We start from the raw sequence: 21,977 nt of genomic DNA, 5'->3' as shown, positions 1-21,977 counted from the left end.
TTATCTTAAAGCTTAACGACCTTGAAAAGCACCAGCACTTTAGATTACATATGTGGCGGTTACAATCGAACAAAATTAACGTAGCTCTGCCTCGCACCTGGCAGACTCTGGGTGTCCAACATAATTGTTAGCAACTATTAACATATATTGCTAATTAGCTCCGATAGGAAAGAAAACCTGTGGGGGACCAACTAGAGCGACTAATTGTTGTGCACTAAATATGCAATTAAATTTGATGTGAACACGTTAGCACATACTTACATTAGTATCTTTATGAAGCAGCTCTGTGAGTTGTGCGTTGAGAGTTCCTTTCGCTTTTCTAACGTCAGAGACGTCATAAAGCTGATCTCTGAACAAATACTTCCTGTTAATTTGGGCTGCTCTCGGTGAAACAGGTTTTTGTTTTTGAATGTATTTTCGTATTTTCGTGCGAATACGTGTGTGTGTCCAGCCCCTTATCAAAAGTTATAGCCGGAGTTATGGGTTGCATCCAATAAATTCCCCCAGTTAGTTACCCGCACACGATCCCAATGATGTGTCACTTAACGATCCAAATTTTGATTTGGGATTCGGTAAAGCACCGCAGATTTATTTTCATTTTGCATCGGTGTTGTTGCCAAGGTGAATAAACCAGGGAACATCGGAAACGTCATTATTTCGTTAAAGGAACCTCAGAATGTCTGGGAAATGGGCAATCGACCGAGCAATTATTTTGATGCCAAATTTTATCCTATGAACAGCGTTAATACATATATCATTGCAGGCACTTGGGAAATTTCCGATGAACATGCACTGGTTAAGAATCTCGCCCCCTTCACTCCATAGCCTATAGTCAAGGCCACTGCACAGATCAGATATGGGATCATCAGCAGTCACTTGCAGGGGGAGGCATCGCCTCAATAAGCATTCATATGTAGATATACTGGTAGGTAGATGGCTTTCGCTTTTCTTTAAACTTGACCAACATTCATGTGGTGGCAATTACCTAACGACAGATCTAAACGACCTACACCAACGAATTCTCGTGTACAGCCCTCGTATCTCTCGATATCACGTTTCAGTTGTGCAATTTACACAACAATTGGCCAAAGAATTATTCAATGAATTTGCATTTAATTCACTTGATTGCCGGTAATGAGAGAGAAACCCCGCGCATAATCATCTCGCGGCAATTATAGTGGACGTTTTCCTACATAATTGTATTACATGAGCATATCAATTAGCCAATTACCCGCAATCTCTCGCCTCGAGACCCCAGCGATTGGAGAATTCTGCGATGAATGGACGGCGGCCGGTGGCCAGTGGGAAATCCCTTTGGTGACAGGCTTTAAACGGGTGAGGAACCCCAGCCACAGGTGTGTGGTGCTCTTTCCTCCGACTCCGACACTTTCCCCCAGGCCGCCCAGTCCGGGCAGCAGCGCCAGCAGCACCCAGCACCCAGCACCAGAACCAGAATCGACGAGTCGACGATCGACGCCGATCGGCAGCTCGAGCAGCATTGTCTTTATGTAAGTGGCTTCGCTTTCCCGTTCGGATTCTGAATTGTGGAACTCGGCCCGCGTTTTATAAAAGCAGCAACAACAGCGTCAGCTCATTCAGTTCGTCCGCAGACCATTCCGAATCATTTTCAAGTGCGACCTGCAGCACCAGCAGCAGCAGCAACAGTAAGAGCAACAGCACCAGGAACAAACCGTCGCATTCGCCATAGAAGCGTTAGCCAAGTGTCCCATACAGTATACATAGTCGTGAACAGCAGCCAAAAGAGCCAACAAAATGCTGGCCAGCGAGAACTTCCCTGCACACCACTTCAAGGAATCTATATTTAAGCCTTACAGTACGAGTGCCGATGATTTGGCATCAGCCACCGCGGCGGTGGCGACCACGTCGTCATCGCCTGATACCACCTCAGTCGACTTCGAGACCGCCCGCAAAATGCTGACCACCAACGGATGCAGCAGTAACAATAATAATAACAATAATAACACTACGGACATGCAGTCACAGGACGGCCTCTCCGGCTTTGTGGCTAGCCATCCCGCCGCCCAGTTTGAGGGCTTTATCCGAGCCTGCGTGGACGAGATCATCAAGCTGGCCGTCTTTCAGGGCACCAATCGCTCCTCCAAGGTTGTCGAGTGGCACGAGCCCGCGGAGCTGCGCCAGCTCTTCGACTTCCAGCTGCGGGAGAAGGGGGAGTCGCAGGACAAGCTGCGTGAGCTGCTCCGGGAGACGGTCAGGTTCTCGGTGAAGACTGGACATCCGTACTTTATCAACCAGTTGTACTCCGGAGTGGATCCCTACGCCCTGGTGGGTCAGTGGCTGACCGATGCCCTCAATCCCAGCGTGTACACCTACGAGGTGGCTCCACTGTTTACACTGATGGAGGAGCAGGTGCTGGCCGAGATGCGACGCATCGTGGGCTTCCCCAACGGAGGCCAGGGCGACGGTATCTTCTGTCCTGGCGGTTCAATAGCCAACGGTTATGCAATCAGCTGTGCTCGGTACAAATATGCTCCCGAGTCCAAGGTGAGTACCCGCTCGATCCCTCTCCCCACACACAAGTGGTTTCGGGCCACACTTCCACGCGGAAGTCCGCGATCCGTTCAAGGCGAAACGACGTCTAACGCCACACTGCAGGCCGAATTATTAGTCATACCCATACAAATATACACAGATGTGATATAAGCAAGTGAAACTGAAAGTTCTGCCAATTTAAAGGCCTATTTAAGTGCTTATAATGTTAGTTTTTTTCGATCCTGTATATGTTTTGATATTATTTAGATTTTCTTAAATTAATTATTTCATAGCGGTGAAGCTTTTGATTGAAAGAATCAATCAATCAATTTAAATTTAAAAAGGCTTTATTTTAAAATTCTTGAAGATCTTATTTACTTATTTCAAACAAATTTTACTGGTTTACTTTGTTGAATATTTAAATTGATTTTAAATCAAAAATTTTGTTATATTTAAAAATGTATTGTATGTATTGATATTTGTCAAAAAGGTGGTGCTTAAGAATTCATGAATAGGTTATTCCGTCTTTGGACAGTGCATAAAAAATGTATTTTAATTCTCTTATATGAATTTTGCGCTTACAAATATAATTAAAGAGAAAGGATTTTTAATTAATAGGGTATTTTTATACCCACTACCTATGTTATTACAACTTTAAGATTATTAGCCTGTAGGCGAATACATCCGAAAACCTAGTTTTCGCCGCTTCAGATCAGCTCCCAGATACAGATACTGTTTTAAAGTTTTGTACTCCCAAATTAAGTCTCAAAAAGTGTTACATTACAACTTAAGCTTTAATTTATATGGGAATTGACAATATATATTTTGATGACTTCGATGCGAAATAGACTGTAAGCAGGTAAAATCCAAAGATGTTTCCTTAAAAAAAATGGTTGAATACGTTTCCCAACTAAAATACCTAAATTATGTGAAGTGTATAATTATGAAAAATTTTAACCAAACCCTTTTTATCTCTTTTATCTGTTTAGAAAAACGGACTCTTCAACGCCAAACCTTTGATTATATTTACTTCGGAAGATGCCCATTACTCGGTGGAGAAGCTGGCCATGTTCATGGGCTTCGGCAGCGAGCATGTGCGCAAGATAGCCACCAACGAAGTGGGCAAGATGCGTCTGAGTGACCTGGAGGATCAGGTGAAGCTCTGCTTGGACAACAACTGGCAGCCATTGATGGTGTCGGCTACATCCGGAACTACTGTGCTAGGCGCCTTCGATGATCTTGTTGGTATCTCAGAGCTGTGTAAGAAGTACAACATGTGGATGCATGTGGACGCGGCCTGGGGCGGCGGTGCTCTCATGTCCAAGAAGTATCGCCATCTCCTGAATGGCATCGAACGGTTAGTTGGCTCTCTAAGAGTTCCTCAAGTGGGAAGAAATTTAAATATCTTAATTTTCAGAGCTGATTCGGTTACATGGAACCCCCACAAGCTGTTGGCGGCATCCCAGCAATGCTCCACCTTTCTTACGCGCCACCAGCAGGTGTTGGGCCAGTGCCACTCGACCAATGCCACTTACCTCTTCCAGAAGGACAAGTTCTACGATACCTCCTATGACACGGGCGATAAGCACATCCAGTGCGGTCGCCGGGCGGATGTCTTCAAGTTCTGGTTCATGTGGAAGGCGAAGGGCAGCCAGGGCCTGGAGGCGCACGTCGAGAAGGTCTTCCGGATGGCCGAGTTCTTCACCGCCAAGGTGAGGGAGCGTCCAGGGTTCGAGCTGGTCCTCGAGAATCCGGAGTGCACCAACATCAGCTTTTGGTACGTGCCACCTAGCCTGCGACAGATGGAGCGCAACCGGGATTTCTACGACAGGTTGCATAAGGTGGCACCCAAGGTTAAGGAGGCCATGATCAAGAAGGGCTCCATGATGATCACTTACCAGCCTCTGCGGCAGCTTCCCAACTTCTTCCGACTTGTGTTGCAGAATTCGTGTCTGGAGGAATCCGATATGGTCTACTTCCTCAACGAGATCGAGTCGCTCGGCCAGAACTTGTAGTATTCGTGTGGAAAAGCGAATGCGGAAACTTGAAATATGGTTAAGTGTTGAAAACATTCTTTTTAGGCTTATGCCGTACATACATATAATATTGAAGGGTATCGTTAATTACACACCCGCTTGTACATATAATATTGGATGTCAAGTATTACCTCCAAACAAAGAACAAAAATACATATTTATAGGTCTTTTGATTTAGATTCAATCGTATTCTTTTTATTGGGAACTAACAAGAGTTTTACTTCATTTGTGAGAGCGAAGCTTTTCTAATAGTGTTCGCTATAATATAGGTTTGAATAAAAACAAGAAAGGAAGCTAACTTCGGCACTCCGAAGTTTATATACCCTTGCAGATAGAACTTCTATGAATAAAAAACCATACAATACAAATTATATATCTTTGTGTTAAAAAACAATGAAGTAATACCTGCTTTCATTTCATTCACCTATACATATTATATTTGCAGTTTTACATTCACAGATTTGCATTTTTCCTCCACATCAAACGATCGTTTGTATGACACCTATATGATATAGTCGTCCGATTTCCATGAAATTTACCACAAAATTTAAGACTTAAATTAAATGCCTATACCTAAAATTTGATGAAAATCAGTTGAAAACTGAAAAGGTTATAAATTTAATTGTATTAATTTCTCGATCGTTCCTATGGGAGCTATATGATATAGTAGTTATGTAAAATTGTAAAGTATAGTAAAATGGCTATATCTCAAATTTGATCCAATTCTATTGAAAACTGAAAAAGATAAAAAAATTTTTGTAAAAATTTTCCGATCATTCCTATGGCAGCTATATGATATAGTCGTCCGATCCGGCCCGTTCCGACATATATACGAGTGAGAGTATATAGAAGGCTAACTACAAAGTTTCATTTAGATAGCTTCAAAACTGAGAGACTAGTTTGCGTAGAAACGGACAGACGGACAGACGGACAGAAGGACAGACGGACAGACGGACATGGCTAGATCGACTCGGCTGTTGATCCTGATCAAGAATATATATACTTTATATAGTCGGAGGTGCCTCCTTCACTGAGTTGCAAACTTCTGACTGAAATTATAATACCCTGCAAGGGTATAAAAATTAACATTTTATCGATATACTTTTAAGTACTTCTAAAAAAGTCTTTTGAACCAGAGAAGATTTTAGAGATATTGAAAGAAAATTCAAATTGATCGACCTCCGCTCTCTTTTTACTCTAGTTTAAGATTTTAATTGTTTAGAACATATTTCAGTTTTCCTAGAACTTCTTTGATTTCCCTGGAACAGTATTGTCCAGACCTTTCCTTCAAATAATTTGGCAACCTATCATTTCGCCAGTAAATATAATTTGATTTGATCACCAGAAGGATTAGGAAGCATCAATAACACTAGTTCTGGAGAAAAAATACGGACTACGGTAGACATCAAAGCATAGGGGTCATAAAAATACCTTAACAGTTGTACAACTACGTCATTTATTTTAACAAAATGTTTTTTTTCTTAAAAATTATTTTAAGAATAACAGGAACTTAAACTTCATCCAATAGTCTTTAAGATCTCTCCGAACCCTACGAAAATGCATATTGAAGTTGAGGTAGCGACATTATTTGATCCAGTTCCATTTGCTAATATCATTTCCGCCGGCTTTTTCTACAGCCTCAGCCACACTTAGACTCTGACCAGGCTCAATCCCATAGCCGATGCGCAGACCGTGCGGATTTGATGGCGTGCGGCAGTCCATGTTGCACTCCTTACGCAACACCGTATCTACTTCCACAGACGAAAAGAAGGCCACCGACATGGGCAGGTCCCTTAGACCAATGCGGGATACGCAAAAGGAGCGGGTCATGAGGTTCGTCACGTGCATAGCCAGCGCCGCCTTGGGAGCCAGATCCTCCTTAACCAAATAGCGCAACTCGTCGTGGAAACTCAGACAGAAACGCACATGTGGTCCCATCAGCCACCGCATACTGACCAGCATGAGATGTAGGAAATCTACGGCTCCGCTCTGCACGACCCAGTTGATGCGGGTCGGCAGAAACCGTTGCTCCTGCTCTGCACCGCCGTCTGCCTCCAAGGCCCTACTAAGACGCCCGCCCAGGAATGGTGTCTGCGGCTGTGACTTTGTGGCGATATCCTCCAGGCGATTAAACATGGCGCTTTCGGTACCGCCTTGCCAGTTGGGACGATGAAAGACCTCGCCCAAGCTGCGATTTCGCTGGATAGCCAGCCGAGAAGCCTCGTAACTGGAGTAACTGTAAGAAAAAGTGTAAAATTAAGCTGCTTTTGCAGCGAAAAGTGGAAGAAAAATACTCACGCCCTGTCTTCCATTTCATCGTGGAATTCCTCTCGCAAGCGATACACCCGTTTTCCTTTGGTTATAGCGAACATCTTCATGGCCTTGGCCTTGGCCTCTGAAGCACTAAATGTGGGGTTGAACTGGCGAAGGAGAGTCTCGGCGAATTGCTGGCCAGCTCCATAAATGCGAGCGTAGTTGATCACTTTGGCGTGGTCCCTTGAAATGCCAACCGCCTTGGCCGTGATTGAGTGCATGTCACTGCCGTTTGCCTTGCTACCACTAAGCGTCATCCAGCCGAGCGGTGTGGCACCGTGCTCCCCACAAGCATAAGCATCGCCCAGAACGGAGGCGATCCAGAGTTCCTGGGAGTCCACATCAGCTCCGACCAACTTGAATCCTGGGGGGGCCTGCACCATTGAACGCAGCTCTGATCCCAGGCGGTCCGGTCGAGAATTCGATGCTGTCATCCAGGTGGGCTCCATTGCACGACGGGTTAAGGTGCCACAGGCAACCACCTGGGGACAAATAGCTCCGTAGGCCCTGAGCTGGGTCTTTTCTCCCCTGATCTCAGCAGGCAGTTGCTGCTGATCCAGCCAGACTACCATTTGGCCCATGATGCGATCCCGGTTGTTCCTCCAGTAGGACATCATGCGAGCAATTTCTACGACCCTCGTGGCCTCTTGACAAGACGGATCACCGCTGCTCAGCACGTTCTGGGAGAACTTGTTGAGGAAGTCCCTGGACAAGGGATTACCCACCCGGAAGGATGGTCCATTCTTGTGTGGTAGCTTCAGAAAGAAGCAGCAGTCCTCCAGTATCTTATTGCACCACACACCAGAACCTTGATACTGAGTCTCCAGCCTCTGTTGTTTCTGCGATAGCTTCTTATAGTGCTCCCTTTTGCCCAAGTGCTGCTCCAGTTGATCGGAAAGCGAATCCATGGCAAGATCACTCTCCGACTGCGTTGCGCTTTGCCTGGCAAACTCCGGAACGGGGCAACGTTCCAGTAACTGCTCCAATGGCAGCCGATCAACTCCATCAGTGTCGTTGCGAAAAGGGACGAGAAAGCCCCAACCTTGTTCTCTCTCGTAATGCAGTGGATAGCCCTCCCAGCAGAGTGACAGCAGCTTTGGCGCGATTTGCATGCCAGTGCTTATTTCGGTGGCTCCCGGAGACCAAAGGTCCTCCTCCTCAGTGTCTTCCAGGACTTGTGTCGCCTCTCTTTTGTACCTGCTCGGCGGTGGCTTCCGGCAAAGCTTTCGGTACCACAGTGGATATCCTGGAAGCAGAGGTCTCCGAGCAGGCAGTAGCGAATGTTGATCATACAGATGCTGGAACTTGGCCTGCAGACGTCGCTGCTCTGCAGTAGTTTCCACATTGGATTCGACTTCTTCTCTTGGCAATGGCTTCCGCTTAGGCGGCTGCTTCATTTTCAACTCTTGAACGCTCCAGTCCTCGTCCCACAGCCACAGATTTTGACGATACTTATCGTCGTGGAGGAGGGAGCAGGCTTCCTCAGCCCTGCGCCCCAAATGGTACTTGGCCTCGATGCTAAGATCCTCGTATGTGAGCTGCGCCTCGCGAATATATCGCTCCCAGTTGGAGTTCACTGGCAAATAAGCAGAGCCCATTTCCAACATACCTGCTAGAGAGGCCGGATGCGGAAAGCGCTCAGCGTACATGGGGTACAGGACTCGAAGGATGCGATGGGTGGCTTCCACATCGCCGGCGCAATAGTTGACCAGCGTCTGAAAGCTCTGGCGCACTTGCTCCAGAGTTCCCTCCACGAAGATGTTCCTGGGCTCTTTGGACAGCGGCTCACCGCCGCAGTAGAGACGGTGCACTTCGACCAAACTATTGAGGGAACTCTGCTCAAGCCAGCCCAAGTCCTCTGGTGCGGGCTCCTTCTTAGACTTGAGCATGGCTCGTTGGTAGCTGGTTACGCCACTTACGCACATGTGCAGCGACATTGTGTCCACAAAGCGCGTACCTGTGTCCTCGATTAGATACTGCTCTTTGAGCCTGGCCCTGTCGTAGGAGACATTGTGTCCCACCACAAGACCGGGTCCACTGGCTCCCAGCGGTATCAGTTCTTCGGGAGTGTTATGAGGTCTCTCTGCATCGGTCTCTCCATCCAAGGGCTCTACGCTGGGGACTCTCAAACGGTGTTTCGTAAGCTTCGGGCTCACCCACGAGTACCATCTTTCGGTGCTAACAGCAGTGGCCAGAACGGGAGCCTGTCCCTCGTTGACGCACACCTCTACATCGAAAACAAGTCCTTTTTCCGCCGGATGATCCACAGGTGTGGCAGTGCCATCTGCTGGATCATACGCCGTCCAGCCAGCATAGAAAGCCCATTTCTTGGGTCTTTTTGGAAGCTCTGTGCACTGCACCAGCGGCAGCAGCAGCTCCTCGTAAGGCTGCACCTGCTCCCTGGCAATGTTGTGGAAGTGCTCCTCGATATTCGCGCCTCGCAGCTGCGGCAGCTTCAGCTGGACGTCCGGCTGAGGAGTACTGCTTTCAATATCGACACCATGCCGGCGCAACTCATCCTGGTAAGTCTTGGCGGAGGCAAGCTGCTGCTCGGAAACGATGCGCTGCGCCTGAGGGAAAAGCTGCGCGTGCAGATTCCGCGAGATCATTTGCACCTTGACGAGATTCTCCGCGTACTCCGCTTGGCAGTCCACCCCATTGTTTTCCGACTGTTTAGGCTTGTTGGGCGTCGTCTTTGGCAGTGGTTTCGCCTTGCGGTAGATCTTGAGACTGCTGCTGGCGTAGCGCTCCCGGCTAGCCTTGCTGGCATAGTTTCTGAACAGGAGACGCTGCATTCCGATCTTACCAATCAATCATTTTTCAATGCGGACTGAATACACCGGCTGCGTTATTGTTATTCCCTTGTTTTTCGGTAATTTTACCAAATGCGGTCACACTGCTAAGTTTAAAATTCGAAAATGTTCTTTTTAAAGTGAGTTTGCATTTAAGGCTCAGGGTTTTTTGGAACTTTATGCATAAATAAAATGTTTCTTATACCAGTGACAAAGAGTAAAATCGAAACAGAAAAATTTAACTTAATTCTTAATGCAATCAAAATATGATCACGACAAGATGAAACATATTAAATAAGTTATTATTGCTCAGCTTTAAATATGCACAAGCTTCAACAAAAGGAAGCCTAAAATATAACGATTTATCTGACAATATTAAAAACGAATGAATAGTTATTTGCCACACATATTTTCATATAATTTATTATTCATGAAGGAGTTGCATTTGTTTTATATTTTAAACTACAGAATTCATGGCAAAGTTTAAAAATTAGAGCGTGAAAATATAATATAACTAGAAGAAAGCTTACCGGAAACTAAATTTAATAAGACATATTTTCTCTATATCATAATTAAAAGCTTCTTGTTTTGAAACAATACTTTATGGACGGAGGTTTCAAATCAACTTTAAGGTCATATTGGGATAACCCTTCTAATTTTTAATATTTAATTTATTGCCCTTAAAATAAGTAAGAAGTAGGTATAATATTCAAAATTATCTTGCTCTTCAAAAGCGCACTATTTTTTACTTTTAAATGGATCCTGCCACACTACATCAACCACAAATTTTGGGTCCCTAAAGCACTTCGAACATCCTTTGGAAACGATTCTCTTTTATGAAATCTACAAAGTCCTTATATTAACATCAACAGAAATTTTTAATTTTCATGAAACATCAACTAATTATTTTTAATTAAAATCCAAAATGTTTTGTTTTGGTAAAATAGGAAATTTGGTCAAAAATTGTAATCTTGAATTTGGATAATACTTTATAACCTACAAGGGAATATATCGATTCTAAAGCTATTTTAACCAATTTTTAAAGAAGTAGGAAAAAATTATTTTTGTTAACAAATATGTAATTTAAATTAAATGACAGATATGTTTCCAGTTCCTTCTAATATTTTCATATAAACATTGTAAGCAAATAATTATTTCAAGAACTTGGTTTTCAAGAACAAAAATAAAATGACGTGTTTTTTAATCTGCACCAATTTGCTTGTTATATATGTAAGTACCTTCAACTATCTTTGTGTTTCCAATCTTAAGTTAACAAGCTTTTAATATACATATATGTATTTATTTAAAAGCATTCCCAATATCCTTGGATTTGTAGCTAATATCCTTGGATTTGTAGCTAAAATACTCATATTTAAAATAAACTGATTTAGCGAATAAAAAACATTTTATTCAGTTTGCTATAGAGAGTTGAAACACTTTAAAACACACACACAGACTTTTCAGAACCCTTGTAAGTGGAAGAAGTAGTATGAAAAGAACGAGTCTCTTCAGTTAATTTATATAAAAGGCTTTCGCACGGTACAAAACAATGGGAGAAGCGCTTTTGGAAAACATTTTGGCAAAATACTGCGCACCTGGCCAGGCCAACGCCAACATACTCGCTAACAGACGACAATAACATGTAAATTTGGACCGTCTTGATCTGAACTAGATCTGTAGGTTGCGCATGCCGCCGTTTATGCCGCCCTGCTCGACGTTCCAGATGACCAGCTGGCCGTCGACGCCAGAGGTGGACACCTTGCTGGCACAGTCCTTGTCGCCGGCGTACAGGCGGACGCTGGTAATGGCGTTCTGGTGGATTGAATCCACCACCGTGTCCGTGTTCTCCGTACGCATGTTGCGGTCCATCGACTGGAAGATGCGCATGGCAGTGATGCCGCTGGACTCGCGCTTCTGCGACTTGTCCAGCTTGCCGCTGAGCACCAGCTTCCCATCCGCGGTCAAGCTGTATAGCAGAGGTACACAACTGTAGCCGGCCACCACGACGGAGGTGGGTGAGACCCACTCGCAGGAGAGGAATGGCAGGTAGCCCGTGCGGCAGCGGATCACCGTGTTCCCATTGGTAGCGTCCGCAATGCTGACGCAACTGTCGTGCCCCACCCAACAAACCTTGTTGCCGTCGCTGGAGAAGCTCACGCTATTGATCCAGCCGCCGCCTGAAGTCAGCGAGTTTCGGAACTCTGCCATCAGCTGGCCAAGAGGCTTGCGGTTGCCCCAAGGGGTCGGCGACGGCGGCTCTTCAATGTCCTTAATGAACGCCGAGAAGACGCGAACCTTGTAGTCCGTAGAGCCGGCCAGCAGGAGCACGTTGTTCGGGTGCCAGTCCAGCGAGGTCACCGTCGAGCGGATGGGCTTCTTAATGTGCTTCGACACCCACCAGTCGTTCTCCGACTCGAAGTAGCACACCGAGATAAGGCGAGCTCCAGAACCCACAGCAAACTTGTTCTCCGCCGGCGACCACTTGACGCATGTGGCTGCCCGGTTAATTCGTAGCAGCACCAGCGTCGGCTTCCACTTGCCGTCCTCGCCCTGCGTCCACACGTACGCGTTTCGGTCAGCGGCGCAGCTCACGATGCGGTTGGTGTTCTTGGCCCAGTCGATGCCCATCACTCGGAGATCGTGCTGGTTGAGCACGTCCGCTAGCTTCCAGTCGCTGCCCTCCCGCTTGTAGATGTGGATTTCGTGGTTGTTGGGCGATAAGGCGATCTCTGCGGGTAATCTCGGTGAGTCACGGCATCGGCAGCGGGTGAGTAATGGTAGTAATGACACTTACGCGTCCGGTCCTTGTTCCACGCATGGCAGGTGATTGAGGCCAGCGAGGTGCCAAAAGTGAATGTCTCGGCCATGTTGGGGGGTCTAAATGCACTCGGAATGCAGTCTTGATCCAACTCCAACCACACACGTAGGTTTTTCCTCAGCTAGCGGCTCACCGGGAGTTCGGAGTTTGGCGTTCGAGTGGGCGTTGTTTCCGCTGGCTGCGCGCTTCGCTTCGCTCTAGTTTTAATCGCGGACTCTGGGCCGTCTACACGATTAAGCTAGCGTTGAAGGATAGTGGCTGGTTTTCCTGCTCTCCAAAAGAGACAAGTGCGTGAAAAAGCCGTTTGGAAAAGTAAAATGCAGAAAATTAATCACCCGAAGAGCTCAAGTGTGCCCGCAGTTTGACCCATAAAATACACCCAAACTCTGCAGTGACAAAATATACTGAACCGTGTAAAGTATACTATTTTAGTTCGGACTCAAACCACTTTGCTTTGATACTCGTATATTTTGGCGCCCTTGCTATGGTCCCACAGATTTAAAGCATCGTTGTAATTGCAGTTGCTTGAAACAAACCCCTTGTTTTTCTCAATACATTGGTAATTTGCAATTGATTGGAAATGGAAGCACTTTGTGCCACCTTGGAACCAATGTTTCCCTGCCGGGAGGCGGCTATTTCCACCTTGGGTGAGCTCATAGGCGATGCAAGAGAGGCTTATCCCTCGGCCATATACTTGTTTGGACACAGTGGCACAGGGAAAACGGCTCTAACCCGGACGCTTCTCAAGGAATGCGACAAACGACAGGGTGTCCGGACTGCCCATCTGAATGCCATTGAGTGCTACACCACCAAGATCATGCTGGAGATCGTGCTGGACTCACTTACGTCGCCACATAAAGAAGGCTCGATAAAGGCTGACAACATGGTGGAGTTTGTGGAGCAGCTGCGACAACAAGAGGCTCCGGGCTTCCTCATCGCCGTGGATAATGCAGAACGGCTGCGCGATATGGATGCCAATGTGCTGCCCGTACTCCTGCGGTTACAGCAGCTCACCGGCCTCAATCTATGCGTGATCCTCCTATCCCAGCTACCATTTGAGAAGTTCTATAACAAGACGGGTCTGAGCGAAGTCATCAGCCTGCACTTGCCCCAATACAACAAGGCGGAGACGCAGCGCATTCTAGGCTCGGACTTTGTGAAGGTCCGCGAACACTTACTGGAGCAGTTGTCCAAGGACCAGCGGCGCCTGGAGATTTGCGAGGCAGCCATGACCGAGGATTTCTACAACAATTACTTGAATCTCTTTCTCAGCGTCTTTTATAAGGCCTGTCGAGATCTCCCGGAGCTGCAGCTTACGGCCAGAAAGTGCTTTGCCGTTTACCTTGAACCCGTTCTGGACGGTGCAGTGGAGGCCAGTGACATCTCTCGTTTGTGGCGACACATAGCAGGTCCCTTGAGAGCGGCCCTCACCCAAATCTATATGCGTATAGAGAAACCACTGGAGGAGTGTGCCGAGAGCTCTGCTCCCATAGAGGATCAGAGTGTGCGAAAGCTGGCGCAGTCGCTGGAGCTACCCTACTACGCTAAATTCCTGCTGATCGCTGCCTTTCTGGCCAGTCACAACGCCGCCAACCAGGACAAGCGGCTCTTTGTCAAGCACCACGGCAAGCAACGTAAGCGGATGCAGACGGTCAACGCCAGAGCCAAGGTACCTTAATGTGAAAACCAAGCAAACAATTGCATCAAAACTCTTAACGATTATTTTACAGACAACAGAGAAAATGTCCACCACCTTGGGACCCAAATCCTTTAGCATTGACCGCCTGCTTGCCATTTTCTACGCCATTTTGGAGGAGAAAGTCGGCCTGACCTGCAATCTTCTCTCCCAGATCTCAACGCTGGTCCACCTCAAGCTGCTCAGCTTTGTGTCCGGTGAGCAGAATATCATGGATGGCTCCGCTCGCTTGCAGTGCACCGTGGGTCTGGAGTTTGTACTTCAGATTGGTAAAGTGGTTGGTTTTAATGTGCGCCAATATCTGTGCGATTTCATGTAGCTGTTTGTTTCTCATTTTTTAAATATATTTAACAAATAGTCTGGTACATCGCTTATGTGTATGGTCTCCGACAGTCTGGTGTCCCTGCTACGCAGTTTCATCAGTCCGTTTTTTAGTGTCTGATCGTTTACAACCAAGGTATAGGGCACTCCGAGCATATCTGATTCTGCAAAGTGATCCGCCAGATGCCCATTATCTTTGGCTGCGAAAAATCCCTTGCCTTGGCACAGTCGCAGACCAGCGTGGTTGAGGACGTGCTTAAGATGAAGGCAGAGGTCGTCCAAGTCACCCGAGAGCTCCGACTCCTCCAGCAAGCAAGCGATCCCACATTGATACGGTGCCAGAGCAAAATTGAGCAGTAGGGATTGAGCGTCTCGTCCGTGATCACATCCGTCCAGAAGAAGTGCTTCAAGGAATAATCAAAATAAATAGCATGAGAACTCAACATATACTGGATCCTCTTACCGCAAGTGGCCGTCTCCAGCTCAATGACAGATCTTATAACAGTGGGTTGCACAGATTCCCCTGTCCGTCCATCCGGTAAGCGGAAGGGTCCATCATCGCCGCCAAGTCTCACCATGCTCAGTTCCTCTACGGTCACTTCGCCGGCCTGAGATCTGAGATCGATGGCTTGATAGCTCTTCGGATCGAATTCCTCTGGCAAATCGCAGGGAACGATGCGGATGCGACTGGGATTCGAGGAGAGACGCATCCACCAGATCTTGCTCTCGCGTTGAATGTTGTAGAAGTGCTCCAGAGCGCGGTCCGGCTCCACCAGAAAGTCGGTTGTTAGAATGGTGGCGGGCGACTTAACACTAAAGAGCGGATTCCCGCGAAGGCAGAAGGAACTGGAATTGCTTTGATGCTTGATGACCGTTGGGCATTTGGCCTTACGAGGATGATCTTTTTGGAGACGCTGAATAAGGGAACTAAATTTTGTGGTGCGGGCAAAGGAGAAGCGCTGCTCAAGTGGTGACGTGGAACCTATGTCGGGAATACCACTTAAGTGGGCAGCCAAGGGACGCAGGCTCAGCCACTGCTTCTGCAGCTGTTCGGCGTAGGCGCGACCGTGAGAGAGTAGTTCCAGTTGGTTACCGGAAAGGTGGTGACGGAGGAAGCCAGCAGAAGCCAGAGACTCAAAGCACCGCTGGACCCGGCTCATTGTTCAAGCGGTATGTTGCCCGGCGGGGAGACGTAGTAGTCCTCGTCGGTCACCTTTGCGTTGCGTAGCACCTGGCGGCGACAGTCGCCCTCCGTCACCTGGTCGTTGCGTAACTGGAGTTGCTGATGCTCCAGCACCGTGTAGAGTGGACGCACGTTGTCCGTGTTGATGTGGGCTATCTTGTCGGCGAACTGTATGCTGCTCTTGAGCGTGGCCAGCGCCCGCTCACTGTCCAGATCCACCAGAGACAGGCGCTCCAGTAACTGAATGGTTTTCGTGTCGATCTCGATGGGGCTGGCGCTGCTGGTGTCCGGAAAGGCGGTGTCAACTGGTGTCTGCGGCACCTTGGTGGGATGCATTAGCTGCTTAAAGTCCAATTTGGGTGCTTTTTCATTCGCTTTTGTTGCAATTTTGCAATAAAATCTTTTATTCAACAGCCGCCACATTTTTGCCGAGGATAGTGTTGCCAAGATTGCGGCATGAAAATGACCAACAATGTAACGCGTTCTTAAAATGTATATTTAACTTTTTTTAACGTCCGACCTGCGGTCACACTGACGCTCCGGCTTTTATTTTTCATCCGCCAATTCATATTTTATTTGTTTTGCTTTGCTTTTAAACTGCAAATAGAGAGCCGCCATGCCGTACGCCAACCAACCGTCCGTGCAGATAACCGAGCTAACCGATGACAACGTCAAGTTCGTGCTGGAGGACACTGAGCTGAGCGTGGCTAACAGCCTGCGGCGCGTGTTTATCGCCGAAACGCCGACGCTGGCCATTGATTGGGTGCAACTGGAGGCCAACTCCACGGTGCTTTCGGACGAGTTCCTAGCACACCGCATCGGTCTGATCCCGCTCATTTCCGACGACGTGGTAGAGCGCCTGCAATATACGCGCGATTGCATCTGCCTAGACTTCTGCCCAGAGTGCAGCGTGGAGTTCACATTGGACGTCAAGTGCACTGAGGAGCAGACTCGCCACGTGACCACCGCGGATCTAAAGTCGAGCAACGCCAAGGTGCTGCCGGTAACGTCGCGGAACCAGGGTGAAGAGGACAACGAGTACGGCGAGAGCAACGATGAGATCCTGATCATCAAGCTGCGCAAGGGTCAGGAGCTAAAACTGCGCGCCTACGCCAAGAAGGGCTTTGGCAAGGAGCACGCCAAATGGAACCCGACGGCGGGCGTGTGCTTCGAGTATGATCCGGACAACTCCATGCGTCACACGCTGTACCCCAAGCCGGACGAGTGGCCTAAGAGCGAACACACCGAGCTGGAAGACGATCAGTTCGAGGCGCCCTACAACTGGGAGGCCAAGCCGAACAAGTTCTTCTTTAATGTGGAATCTTCTGGCGCCCTCAAGCCGGAAAACATTGTCATCATGGGCGTGCAAGTTCTGAAGAACAAACTGTCCAACCTGCAGACGCAGCTCAGCCACGAGTCCCAGAACGATGCCTTGGCTGTCTGAGTTACGATAACATATGTTTATTTTTAGTTTATAAAAGAGTGCTGCTGCTTAATCCTTGAACAAGCTGTCTATATTAATGCCCACGCTGGTGTCCTTTTTCGCTTTGCTGGGAGCGGGAGACGAAGACGAGGACGAAATGCCTTGCTGGTTGCTTGCAGCCTCCTTGAAGTCGCTCATTAGCTGGGTCTTGACCTCAGCATCTAGTTCGGGAAGGTTTTCCTCTGCGGCGGTCGTCTCTAGGCGCGATTGCTGGCGTTGCTCGGCGAGGAGGTCCAAAGCGGTTTCGTAGATTCTTTCCTCATCAAGTGCTCCTTGCGACTTGAGGTCCTGGTAGATCTGTACGAAATGCTGTGACTGCGTTGTCCGTCTGTGGTCCAACAGGTTTATGGTCTCCTGGGGTCTGTTATGCTTGTGGAGCTTCCTATTTGGACGAAGAGTAGGATTAAAATGATAGAAAACGTGGTTACTGGGTTTGTTTATCGAACATACGCTCTTACAACATCCTCCGCGTAGAATATGTTGCGCACCGGGATCTGGGGAGCGGGCCGGTCGAAACGGGGTTCAGCCTTCGGCGGGAAGGCGGCGTACACATCGTACCAAATGGGCTTATCCTCAGCTCTCATGGCTCCTCCACGAAGCAGGCCCTGAACTCTGCAAAATGAAACCACGTATTATAACAGTAAATAAATTTCCAAGGCAGCCACTTACCTCGTGAAGATGGTTCCGATCTTCTCCAGTCTGCTTTGAGCCATTTTTATTTGATTTTAATTGATTTTATTGAAAATGTAACAAAATTGTATTACGACATGCAACCGGCAGGTAGCTTATCGATAGAAACGAATTGTTATCGATAACTGGATTTGTTAATGTAAATATTCAAATAAGGTATATTCAAAAATCACTATTTGGAATAAAACAGTTTATTTGTTTCACCTTTTAATTTGTAATTGTTTTTTAATTTTACATTAAAACACCCTCGGAGAGCTGCCACTTCGCTGGAATAAGAGTCATGTTTATGTTTCGCACGTCGTCTGTCTGCTTGAAAATTCCAATTGGGGACATGTGGCAGCCTGCCAGCCAGAACAGCCCCAAACAGGCCCTGACACCATTTCGCCACTTCCACAGTACGGTCATACTGGACGCAGATTCCAGCAGTAAAAAAAATGCTCGTCTTAAGCTGTCCCACTGTTTTCTGTTAGTTTTCTGTTAAATCAAAAGTGCTCCCCTCGCGAAGTGCGAAAAACAACACAAACGGGCGGCTCCACTCGGAATATTGAAACACAATCGACCCAAATACTGACACGCTGCAGTGTACTGTGACCGTTATACCGTAATTGTATCGTATCGATGTGTTGTGATTGTTTGTACAGGTGCAAAATCGATCTACAGAATTGAGTCAATTGGGCGAAAACTGCGACTCCGAGAATACCAGACATTACTCTGCTGGCCCCGATTGTTGTTATTGGAAAATGTTCGGTCGGAAAAATTGTGCCACCGCTTCGCTGTAGTGTGTGTGCGTGTGTGCCGTGTGTGTGTCAGCAATTTAAGTTAATTAAAAACGTTAGCTAACTCTCGATTTCGCCGCCCCCGCCATGAGTAACTATCATCCGCATCCGCACGCGCTGCCCCATCCCCATCCGCAGCAGCTCCAGAATCAGCTGCAGAATCACCTCCAGAACCACAACCAGAACCAGCTTCCGCCTCCGCAGCAGCGCCACAATCCCACGCCCAACGCCGCCAGCCTCCAGTTGCAATCCGGTGGAGCATCCTCCTCTTCGGCGGCAGCCGCTTCCTCATCCATTCTGGTCGCCCAGCCGCCGCAGCCGCTGATTAGCAACTCGCTGGCCATCCGCCAGGAGATCCAGCGCTTCGAGAGCGTCCACCCATCCATCTATGCCATATACGATCTGATCGATCTGCTCCCGCAGGCCGATGCCCAGATAGCCCAGTCCATTCGTGACCATGTGGTGTGCATTGAAGGTAAGTTACCCAATGTACAGAGATTGTCTTACATTAAATTTATATTCTGTAAGAAACATTTCTTTTAGTCTTTCAATAGTATTTATTTTTAAAAGTTTTAAAAATTTTTCAAATTATGGCTTAAACTGTGTGAAGTTGTATGAAATATTTGTATTTCCTCATTATTTCAATTATTTTTCATGAAGTTCAAACACGTTCTGTCACTATTTTTCTGGTTTCTCAATTCGAGGAGTGTTTTTCGAATGGCTTGCTGCAATTTGTTTTGATGGTAAAAAGAGTCATCTCACAATCTCCCAATTTATGCTCAAGTCAGTCAGTCAGAGGAATTTCGACTTTGCGAGGACTGGCAGGAGCGGCACGGACAACTCATTGGCTTTCATGAGGACAAGATGTCCAGGCGAAATCCTTTGATTAAACATGTTTATCGCCGGCAATTGTATCCACACCTTCATTGTGTTATTTGTTATGGGCAGCGAGCGTCTGGGCTTGTGGTCGTCTTTGTTTGGAGTGCTCTATGCTAATCTCTGACCGAACATCTATGGAGCAACAGCGGCGCAACCCCTGTGCGGGGATTATTGTTGCCAAAATGCCCATTGAAGCGGACCGGGGCCATTGAAAGTGTTGTCGTTCGGAGCGCCCGTTGTTCCTCGAAATAAAGGGCTTCGATTTTTTTTATTTTTATTTTAAACAAGCTTTTCTGCCCAATAATTTCCACAGTGTGTGTGTGTGTGGTGTGTATGCGGGGCATGAAATTTGATGCCCTCTTCCTCTTGCGCTGGCTCTTCCTCTTCTGCTTTCGCGTCATCCTCGGGTTTTCTGTGGCAAACAAAAAAACTGAAACCGTTCACAAAATCAAACCGAAACCCGAAAACCGGTTCTAAAATGGTTTATTAGAAAATCTCTTGTCGAGCAGCAGCGGCAGCAACAACAAAAGGCTCACCAAAAATGTAAACAAAATCGTCAGACGCAGCAGCTACGTGCATGCGATGTCCAATTCATGAAGTGCTTTCACAACCATTGACTGCGCTTATCAATGTAACTCCTCTAGAATGCGTTTGCAAGAATGCATCCTGTGGCAAGAATTTTTTTGCGCTTCGTGTGAGCAGGAACTTATATTTATTTTAAGTTTTCACCTGAATTCATGAAATTGATCCGCATAAACACGATAACAGAGACTGGGACCTCTGTTTGCGCTCTTTTATCGTGCAAACCTGTTATGATGCGCGGGAATACGATCTCGTAAACCGTTTTGCACGCGACTGTCTTATTGGCATTGACCCGAACCCCAACCAGATATATGCTTGTATGCTGTATATTTGTAAGTCCAATACCGATACCGATTCTAATTTGCTGTCAGCGTGATGAATGATGTTTTCGGATTGGATTCCTATTGGCTTTTCCCGTTCGAAATGCATATTTTTTTTGTAAAAGTGTGGCTAACGGTGAAGTAACAAATCGGGAAGGTCAAAAATATTGAAGAGGCTCAAAGATAAACAAAAGGATAAAGGGATTGTGTAAAGTTAAGCATGTCTTACGATCTTTTTATGAAAAATATACAAAAAGCTTTCCCTTGGTGCTCTGTTCACTGCAGTAAGTAAATCGGTTCGAATTTTAAACACTTTAAATGAGCTCAAAAGGGTAATGAACTTTCATATCAATACAGAAAGAGTTCTGTGTGCAATATTTGCATCAAGTTTATAAAAAACAGCAAATTGAGTCTTTTTTTTTAGGAAAAATATATTTGTATATAATGCTTCTGAAAATATACAATCTTCTAAGTCTTTTGTAAGCTTGACTATTGTCTAAGCTCCCCCCATGTGCCATTTAAAATTAGCATATTGTGCCATAAATTGCTTTTTATAAATATAAAAGGCAGAATCCCACATTCTTTGCCACCTCGCCCACTTGACAAATCGCATTAATCGTTAATCGATTAAACGATATCAGCATATCAATCGCATTATGGTGACCAATCGATAATTGTATTCCAATTGCACCTGGAATGCCCCGCCCCCCCTCTCACGAATGTAATGTTTACATAAACACAAAGAGCATACTGACTGTCTGTTTGTTTGTAAATACAAAGGTAATAGTCGGCCCTAGATACAAATACCAACAACAACGGCGGTTAGCAGAAAGGCCGCTGGCGTCGGTGAAAAACAAATTTCCTCTCTTATCTCAAATGGATAGCGAACGACGACTCCCCATTAAAGCGATTGCAATTAACCCCAACGGCACTTTGTTGGTTGGCTGGTTGGTACCCTTCCCCAAAATAGAGTACGTATATTCCCTTCCAAGTTTGCTCTTCTTACATACCTTCGCTTGGCGACTTTCGTTTAAATAATTGATGAGTACGAATGATTATTTTATGCTAGTCTATGGGAATCTGTTTGCAGACTAAGCACTTGGTGTCTTTTCCACTTCGTATTTGGATGCCTCTGCGACCCAGTTCTCATTATCCCAAAATTGCTTCAAAGTTTCTTTTCAAAAGTTATTATATTTTTCATCTAATTGAGATTTAATGAGTTTTTAATTTATTTACAGTTGTCGCTCTTTTTTTCTTCTCTTTCTTAAGATATTTGTTGTTTAATTTGTATAAGCAATTCGACTTTCTTATCTTTCTTTGATTATCATTTCAATAAACCCCAGATAAAATATAATAATTGCTTCCACAAATATTTGAATTGCTTTTATTTCCTTAGGTGTCTTATCTCATTTGAATGGCTTTTATGGTGTACCATTAAGTGATTTAGTTATCAAGAGCCTGCCAGGTCGACAACAATTTGTTATTGGAAAGCTTCATAGCTTCGGTAGCTGTCTCTCTATTCTCGATTTAAATCAACTTTTGGCCTCTTATCTGTCGGCGATTTGGCTTGCCGTCTT

At 46.4% G+C, this 21,977-nt stretch overlaps 9 protein-coding genes across 9 annotated transcripts in view; 4 read left to right on the top strand and 5 right to left on the bottom strand.

The window, feature by feature from the left end:
- The first annotated feature begins 1,300 nt into the window (after positions 1-1,300).
- Positions 1,301-4,731, top strand: b (glutamate decarboxylase-like protein black). Its single transcript, XM_020954467.2, has 3 exons — positions 1,301-2,523; positions 3,501-3,868; positions 3,929-4,731. Exons 1-3 carry the CDS (start codon positions 1,774-1,776, stop codon positions 4,524-4,526), a joined length of 1,716 nt encoding a protein of 571 aa, XP_020810126.2. The 5' UTR covers positions 1,301-1,773; the 3' UTR covers positions 4,527-4,731.
- Positions 4,732-5,986: 1,255 nt separating this feature from the next.
- Positions 5,987-9,785, bottom strand: PolG1 (DNA polymerase gamma, catalytic subunit tam). The gene is made up of 2 exons (XM_020954466.2): positions 6,846-9,785; positions 5,987-6,783 (listed from the first exon to the last, which is right to left on the bottom strand). The coding sequence occupies exons 1-2, from the start codon at positions 9,653-9,655 to the stop codon at positions 6,132-6,134; spliced, it is 3,462 nt and encodes a 1,153-aa protein (XP_020810125.2). The 5' UTR covers positions 9,656-9,785; the 3' UTR covers positions 5,987-6,131.
- Positions 9,786-10,755: 970 nt separating this feature from the next.
- On the top strand, positions 10,756-14,531 carry Orc5 (origin recognition complex subunit 5). Its single transcript, XM_020954593.2, has 3 exons — positions 10,756-10,882; positions 12,992-14,139; positions 14,201-14,531. Exons 2-3 carry the CDS (start codon positions 13,051-13,053, stop codon positions 14,483-14,485), a joined length of 1,374 nt encoding a protein of 457 aa, XP_020810252.2. The 5' UTR covers positions 10,756-10,882; positions 12,992-13,050; the 3' UTR covers positions 14,486-14,531.
- Positions 11,039-12,899, bottom strand: Arpc1 (Actin-related protein 2/3 complex, subunit 1A). Its single transcript, XM_020954468.2, has 3 exons — positions 12,806-12,899; positions 12,447-12,737; positions 11,039-12,381 (listed from the first exon to the last, which is right to left on the bottom strand). The coding sequence occupies exons 2-3, from the start codon at positions 12,517-12,519 to the stop codon at positions 11,321-11,323; spliced, it is 1,134 nt and encodes a 377-aa protein (XP_020810127.1). The 5' UTR covers positions 12,520-12,737; positions 12,806-12,899; the 3' UTR covers positions 11,039-11,320.
- Positions 14,489-16,138, bottom strand: GatC (glutamyl-tRNA(Gln) amidotransferase subunit C, mitochondrial). The gene is made up of 2 exons (XM_020954594.2): positions 14,951-16,138; positions 14,489-14,891 (listed from the first exon to the last, which is right to left on the bottom strand). The coding sequence occupies exon 1, from the start codon at positions 16,091-16,093 to the stop codon at positions 15,644-15,646; it is 450 nt and encodes a 149-aa protein (XP_020810253.2). The 5' UTR covers positions 16,094-16,138; the 3' UTR covers positions 14,489-14,891; positions 14,951-15,643.
- Positions 14,489-16,144, bottom strand: PolG2 (DNA polymerase subunit gamma-2, mitochondrial). Its single transcript, XM_086832097.1, has 2 exons — positions 14,951-16,144; positions 14,489-14,891 (listed from the first exon to the last, which is right to left on the bottom strand). Exons 1-2 carry the CDS (start codon positions 15,645-15,647, stop codon positions 14,497-14,499), a joined length of 1,092 nt encoding a protein of 363 aa, XP_086688223.1. The 5' UTR covers positions 15,648-16,144; the 3' UTR covers positions 14,489-14,496.
- A 142-nt stretch (positions 16,145-16,286) lies between these two features.
- Polr2C (RNA polymerase III subunit RpII33) lies at positions 16,287-17,174 on the top strand. The gene has a single exon (XM_020955048.2). The coding sequence runs from the start codon at positions 16,287-16,289 to the stop codon at positions 17,112-17,114; it is 828 nt and encodes a 275-aa protein (XP_020810707.2). The 3' UTR covers positions 17,115-17,174.
- mRpS23 (mitochondrial ribosomal protein S23) lies at positions 17,112-18,457 on the bottom strand. The gene is made up of 3 exons (XM_020955052.2): positions 17,823-18,457; positions 17,604-17,765; positions 17,112-17,535 (listed from the first exon to the last, which is right to left on the bottom strand). The coding sequence occupies exons 1-3, from the start codon at positions 17,864-17,866 to the stop codon at positions 17,163-17,165; spliced, it is 579 nt and encodes a 192-aa protein (XP_020810711.2). The 5' UTR covers positions 17,867-18,457; the 3' UTR covers positions 17,112-17,162.
- The window catches only part of CenG1A (Centaurin gamma 1A), a 57,534-nt gene continuing 53,777 nt past the window's right edge, over positions 18,221-21,977 (top strand). Inside the window, exon 1 of the mRNA XM_020955043.2 lies at positions 18,221-19,094. Within this exon, the coding sequence (XP_020810702.2) occupies positions 18,707-19,094 (388 nt within the window). The 5' untranslated portion in view covers positions 18,221-18,706. The remainder of the gene's footprint in view (positions 19,095-21,977) is intronic.

The sequence above is a fragment of the Drosophila serrata genome, unplaced genomic scaffold (genome assembly GCF_035046125.1).
Source record: "Drosophila serrata isolate PLE 108 unplaced genomic scaffold, ASM3504612v1 contig_245, whole genome shotgun sequence".
NCBI classification, from domain to species: Eukaryota; Metazoa; Arthropoda; class Insecta; order Diptera; family Drosophilidae; genus Drosophila; species Drosophila serrata.
The sequence above is the reverse complement of the archived record's forward strand: the minus strand, read 5'-3'. Positions and strand labels throughout refer to the sequence as shown.